The 5,887-nt window shown below is 56.3% G+C and overlaps 1 protein-coding gene across 1 annotated transcript; it reads left to right on the plus strand.

Annotated features, from left to right (window-relative positions):
- Positions 1-335: 335 nt before the first annotated feature.
- Positions 336-5,887, plus strand: AQP2 (aquaporin 2). Its single transcript, XM_027108226.1, has 4 exons — positions 336-783; positions 3,913-4,077; positions 4,469-4,549; positions 5,181-5,887. The coding sequence occupies exons 1-4, from the start codon at positions 424-426 to the stop codon at positions 5,388-5,390; spliced, it is 816 nt and encodes a 271-aa protein (XP_026964027.1). The 5' UTR covers positions 336-423; the 3' UTR covers positions 5,391-5,887.

The raw sequence follows: 5,887 nt of genomic DNA on the forward strand, positions 1-5,887 counted from the left end.
GGGTTTGGCGGTGCAATCCCCTAGAGAATTCCGCTAAGACGGGGGCGGTGGGGGCAGGGGAGGCCCTGGGGCAGCAGCCATGGGGTAACCAAGGGAACAAACACGGAAAACTAGGGGACGTCAGTCCTTATCTGGAGCTCATTAATGGGGAACATTATTCAGCTGTGAAGTCCAAGATGGGGTGATAGGCATGCTGCAGGCAGGGGTGGAGGGGGGGCAGGAGGCAGCCATCGGGGAGAAGAGGTATTGGCCCAAAGTCCACCTCCATCTCACGTGTCCAAAACCAGGCTGGAAAAACCCTATAAATGCCCATGACCAGCCTCCCCAGAGACCCTGAGAGAGAAAGACAGAGAGAGAGAGAGAGAGAGCTGCAAGCTTCCCGTCCCTGAGACCACTGGGCTAGCCCACAGAAGTCTCCACAGCATGTGGGAACTCCGGTCCATAGCCTTCTCCAGGGCGGTGTTTGCAGAGTTCCTGGCCACACTCGTCTTCGTCTTCTTTGGCCTCGGCTCAGCCCTCAACTGGCCACAGGCCTTGCCCTCTGTACTGCAGATTGCCATGGCCTTTGGCCTGGCTATCGGTACCCTGGTGCAGGCTCTGGGTCACGTCAGCGGGGCCCACATCAACCCTGCCGTGACCGTGGCCTGCCTGGTGGGCTGCCACATCTCCTTTCTCCGAGCTGCCTTCTACGTGGCTGCCCAGCTGCTGGGGGCCGTGGCCGGGGCCGCCCTGCTCTCTGAGATCACACCACCAGACATCCGGGGGGACCTGGCAGTCAATGCTGTGAGTAGCCAGAACTTTGTCCTTTCCACAGGGGCAGATCCGGGGGAGTCTCTTATAAAGGATGAGAGGGGAGGGACCAGATCTGGGTGAGGGTCCGGGTCGGGGGGGAGAGAGAGAGAGAGAGAGAGAGAGAGAGACAGAAAGAGAGGGAGGGTGGCCGTATGGGGGAGGGGCAGAAATTCGAGAGCCAGGAACACAGCTGCCATAGGAGAGTCAGGGTAGAGGGAACAGTCATGTCAGAGCAGAGGCTGGAATACACACGGGTCTACTGTACTTTCTGTCCTGAGCCTCTTGGAGGAAGAGCAGCATCAAGGTTTCTGTTGACTTGGTACCTGCATTACAGGGAGGGCTGCGCTAGGACCCGGCAGAGGACAGGGTCCCAGAGCAGACATGCTTTACGAGCTGGGAGGGACCTCAGAGGGCTAGTGCCCAGCATCTTCTCGAGGGAAGAAGACCCAACATTTCTTCAGCATCTACTGTGTGCAGGCCTCACAGCAGGGGCTCCTCATGCACCACAGGTTGATACCTCACACCAGCCTGAGAGGCAGGGGTGAGAAGATCCATTTCTTAAGGTCATGGAAGCTGAGGCTCAAAAAGGGGAAGTACCAGAGCCAGGCTTCAAACCCAGGCTTGACTGCAAAACCCAGGATCTTTCCACCCCACCAACGTCCCCTCCCTGAGCCACCACCTAAGCCTTGTTTTGCAAACAAGGAAACTGAGGCTCAGAGAAGGGAAGCGACAGTCCAAAAGTCCTACAGTTTGTCAATACCAGAATAAGCACCGGAACCCAGGACAAAGCTAAAGGGGCAAGGTCTCTCCAGACCTCGGAGAAGGTCCCCAGAGCCCACGAGCTAACTGCTGATTCCATGAACAGTGGCTAATCGGGAGCCTTGGGCACTTTGGGAGCTGAGGGTGACGCCGCAGCCCCTTCCCCCTCCCCACCCTCCCCCTCTCCCGGGTCTGTGAAAGGCCTGGGCATCTGAGGGCATGGGTGGGAAGGGACAGTCTGTGTTCCCTCAACACAGCTTTTGCTCCATCCCCCATCCCAAGCCTCAGTCTCCTGCATTTCTTGGCCTTCTCTATCCCTGGGCCACTGGGTAAGAGCTCTGATGTCTCTGAAGAGTCCTGCACAGTCTCTGTGGCCATCCCCTCCTCGACACAGGTGGCCTTCCTCATGCAAGGGGCAGGGGTATCCCAACTGGAAAACTCGTCTCTTCTTCAAAATGGAAAATATCATTAGGCTGGGGGCTCAAGGTGGAGAAAAGGCGAGAGTGGCCATGGCGGTGAACAGACTGAGAAATCTGACCATTTCCATTGAGAATGAAATTAGTTCAGTCTGCAGCAAGATGAGGTGTAGTTAGACTGAGAGAGGAACTTCCTGAAAGCATGGCCAAGAAAGTCACAGAATGTGTGGTTGGGGAACCTCCTCTAATAGCAGGGCAATGGGAGTGCTAAGGGGCCATGAGGACATGGTCTCCTGCTCTCCCATCATCTCACAGTTGACTAGGGCCCTCAGAAGGGAAGGGTCTGAGGAGGCCCCCCCAAGTTACTGCTCAGCACTTACCATCTTGAGGGACTAGGGAGAACCTTCCTGGCTGGAATGGGGCAGCAGCGGGATTGACTTGTCCTGAGGCTAGTGAGAGCTAGTTGACCCCCATGGGTGTCCCAAGTGTCCTGTGAGGTCACTGGAAAAGCCAGTCTGTCCACCAAGAAGTTACCATTGATGCACATCTGCTTCGTGCTAGGCCAGATTTCATCTCATTCTAGGTACAACACTGTAAGGTGAATTCTGTGATTCTCCACCCTGAGTGGTAAACTGAGGTTCAGCATTTAATTGGCTCAAATCACAGAACCAGTGTCAGCACCTGGAAGTGGACCCAGAGCTGTCTGACACCAAACCCACATCCACAGTGTCTTCCTTAGATCCACTGTTTACCAGTGGGAATGGAGCTGGGGTTCTGCCCTTGTCATTTCTGATTCTCACACAGTCCTCCAGGATCCATCTATTATCCCAATTTTACAGAAAGACAAACTGAGGCTGAAATAAGTAGGGCCCCACAGCAAGTCAAAAGCGCCAAAGTGTCTGCCTTCAAAGCTCTTCACTGCTGCCCACTATAGGCTCTGACATTGGAAGACCTGGAGGGGAGGGGGGAATGGGGGGTGGTTGAAGTTAGACTCTAGAGAGACCCAAGGGTGCCAGCTTGAGGGCTAGGACCCAGGGCTGGGGTTCAGGGCCTGGAGAAGGATCGTGGGAGCTCAGAACTATCACAGCTCCACCCAGTGCAGTGCCCAGAGAGGGCAGGATGTAGGGCATAAGATGACAAAACCCAGAAAGAAATCCAGTACTGGGTGGATGAAATCACCTCTTTGCTCAGCCCCAAGTTCTCTTGTTACCCAACGCAAGGTGTGCTGGGACCATGGGCACCCCACATGGGGTGAGGAGGCACCAAAGTACAGGGCTCCAGCACCCCAACCTCAACCTCTGGAGGATGTGCGGGGAGCCAGTCCACAGGGCAAAATTGAGGCCTGAAATGCAGTATGGAACAGGCAAGGTCAAAGGGAACAGGCAAAGGTTAGAGGAAAGAGTTGCACAATGCAGTCACACAGGGAAGGGGCACACTAGCGCCATCCCCAGAGCCAAGTCCCTAGATCCTGTTCCTGGGAGCCCCTTGACCACAGGAGGAAAGACCGCAGGCCTCTCGTTACACCAGTATCTTATGGCTTAAATAGAGAGGAAGGTCTTCCTATTACCTGGCCTAAAGCTTCCTGCTGCAATGAAAACCTCTTCCCTCTTTGTTCTCCAGGAAGCAGAAATGATGGATCTCAGTATCCTTTTCCTTTCACACTGCAGGCGCACAACCCCAGCTCCCAAATCTAATGGGCTGTGGAGTCAGGTTCCCTACCTCTGGCCTGGCGACCGCAAGCAGTTGTAGGGTCCATCCCCCTGCCTTTGTGCCATGGCCCAGGAAGAAGCCATCAGTAGTCTGGACTAAGGTGGCTGGGGAGCCCTGATGTTCTGGATTGCTGCCCGGAAGCCTATCTGGAGCTGTGACTGCAGGTGGGCAGGAAGAGGTAACCAGTGTGGGGAGCATGCTCAGTGTGTCCCCCCCACCCCCTCTCTGTCCCCAGCTCAGCAACAACTCGACAGCTGGCCAGGCCGTTACTGTGGAGCTTTTCCTGACCCTGCAGCTGGTGCTCTGCATCTTCGCCTCCACGGATGAGCGCCGTGGAGACAACCTGGGTACCCCCGCCCTCTCCATTGGTTTCTCTGTGGTCCTGGGCCACCTCCTCGGGGTAGGTCATGGCCACTGGTTCCAGCCTCCCTGGAGGGACAGACACACAGACCTACTGCAAGGAAACAGACACACAGACCACTCTAGAGACGGACACACAGAACGCCCAAAAGTGAGAGCCACAAAGACCCCAGAGGGACAGATACACAGAACTCCCAAGAGGGAAAGACACATGGACACACCCCAGAGGGTTTGACTCCCATATACCACAAAGGGACAGATATCACTCCAGCTTCAAATGAATAGCGAACCCTGTAAATATAACATGAACTCCATTGTCCATCGCATGGATTCCCTTTAGGCTGAGGTCAAGGACTGGCGAGAGGCACAGAGACTCCCCCCCGCCCCTTCCTCACCTCCGTCCCCTCCCTGACCCCTGCCTCCCATTGCAGATCCATTACACTGGCTGCTCCATGAATCCTGCCCGCTCTCTGGCTCCAGCTGTGGTCACTGGCAAGTTTGACAACCACTGGGTAATGGCTGAAACCTCCCTGCCTTCCCCTCCCCCAGAAACCCATCTGGCTGGAAGAGCTTGGGGTGGGATCAGCAAACCCTCCACAGTCCTCCTCTTGGGGCCCCCGTGGAGTCTTGGGTCCACCCTTCAGGTCTGACGCCAAAGACTCTGTTTCCACATCTGTAAATGAGGATAAGAGCAGTGGTTGCTTTGGCTTTTTGTAAAGATTAAGCGAGGTAACTGGTATAAAACAGATGACGCAGTGCCTTAGAACTCGATAAATGGCAATATTTATACTACGTAACACATTTCTATTATTTAGCACTTATCTAGTACTTAGTATGTGCCAGGACTTCTTCTAAGTGCTTTGCAAATATTGACTCATTTAGTTTTGCACAAGAACTCCAGAAATTACGTCTTATTATAGTGAGGAAACAGGCACAGAGAGGGTAAGTAACTTGACCAAGTTCACCCGAGCAGTCGGCTCCAATTCGCACCATTAGCCCCCATTACCAAGTCTTTCCCAATTGCTCACTAGTCGTTGATAACTACATGCATACGCGTTTGATTACCTTCACCGCGTGAGGCTCCCTTTCAACGGGAAGGGGGAGAGGAGCACTCCCGCGAGCCGCCCTCTCGCTCGCCCCCAGGTCTTCTGGGTCGGACCCTTGGTCGGCGCCATCCTGGCCTCCCTCCTCTACAACTACATCCTGTTCCCGCCCGCCAAGAGCCTGTCGGAGCGCCTGGCTGTGCTGAAGGGGCTGGAGCCCGACACTGACTGGGAGGAACGCGAGGTGCGGCGGCGGCAGTCGGTGGAGCTGCACTCGCCGCAGAGCCTGCCTCGGGGCAGCAAGGCCTGAGCGCCTGGGCCTGGCTCGAGGGAGCTCGGGGGAGCGCCCGCCACCCCCGCCGGAGTCCCTCTCCCCAGGTGCAAAGCCGGCCCCCAGTGCAGAGTAGCTGCTTCCAGGACGTGCCGAGGCCAGGGCGGGGATAGCGGTGAGCGTGGCAGATCCCTTGCCTTGAGGCGGCGGGCAGCGAGTAGTCGAGTAGTCGACCCCGTGGCGCCTTGCAGGGAGCTGGGGACTTGGGCACCGAGCAGGGGAGGAACGGCAGAGGAAGGCTCTGGAGAGCCTGCGCAGTGTACTGGGTGGGCTGCGGGGGACGGGGTCTGGGAATGGGGCATCAGGTTTTGTGCGTTCATCCCCCAGTGCCTCTCTGTCCCCAGGTGCAGGGTTGTTCATGCTCCTGAGTGCAAGCAGGTGTGCCTGTGGTGATGCAAGTGTGCAATGGCTGGCCACCTCTTACTCCCCTCTTGGCCCCTCCCTCCCCCACCTGCAATAAATCCACTTCCTCTGCA

This window comes from Aethalodelphis obliquidens, unplaced genomic scaffold (assembly GCF_003676395.1).
Source record: "Aethalodelphis obliquidens isolate GAN/ISIS:26980383/991018 unplaced genomic scaffold, ASM367639v1 scaffold8, whole genome shotgun sequence".
In the NCBI taxonomy this organism is placed as follows: domain Eukaryota; kingdom Metazoa; phylum Chordata; class Mammalia; order Artiodactyla; family Delphinidae; genus Aethalodelphis; species Aethalodelphis obliquidens.

Bases quoted from the DNA above. Each gene is read 5' to 3' on its own strand.
- AQP2 (XM_027108226.1), top strand. From the start codon at position 424: ATGTGGGAACTCCGGTCCATAGCCTTCTCCAGGGCGGTGTTTGCAGAG. The intron at 784-3,912 runs GTGAGTAGCCAG...CTCTGTCCCCAG, and splicing joins GGGACCTGGCAGTCAATGCT to CTCAGCAACAACTCGACAGC. The intron at 4,078-4,468 runs GTAGGTCATGGC...CTCCCATTGCAG, and splicing joins TCCTGGGCCACCTCCTCGGG to ATCCATTACACTGGCTGCTC.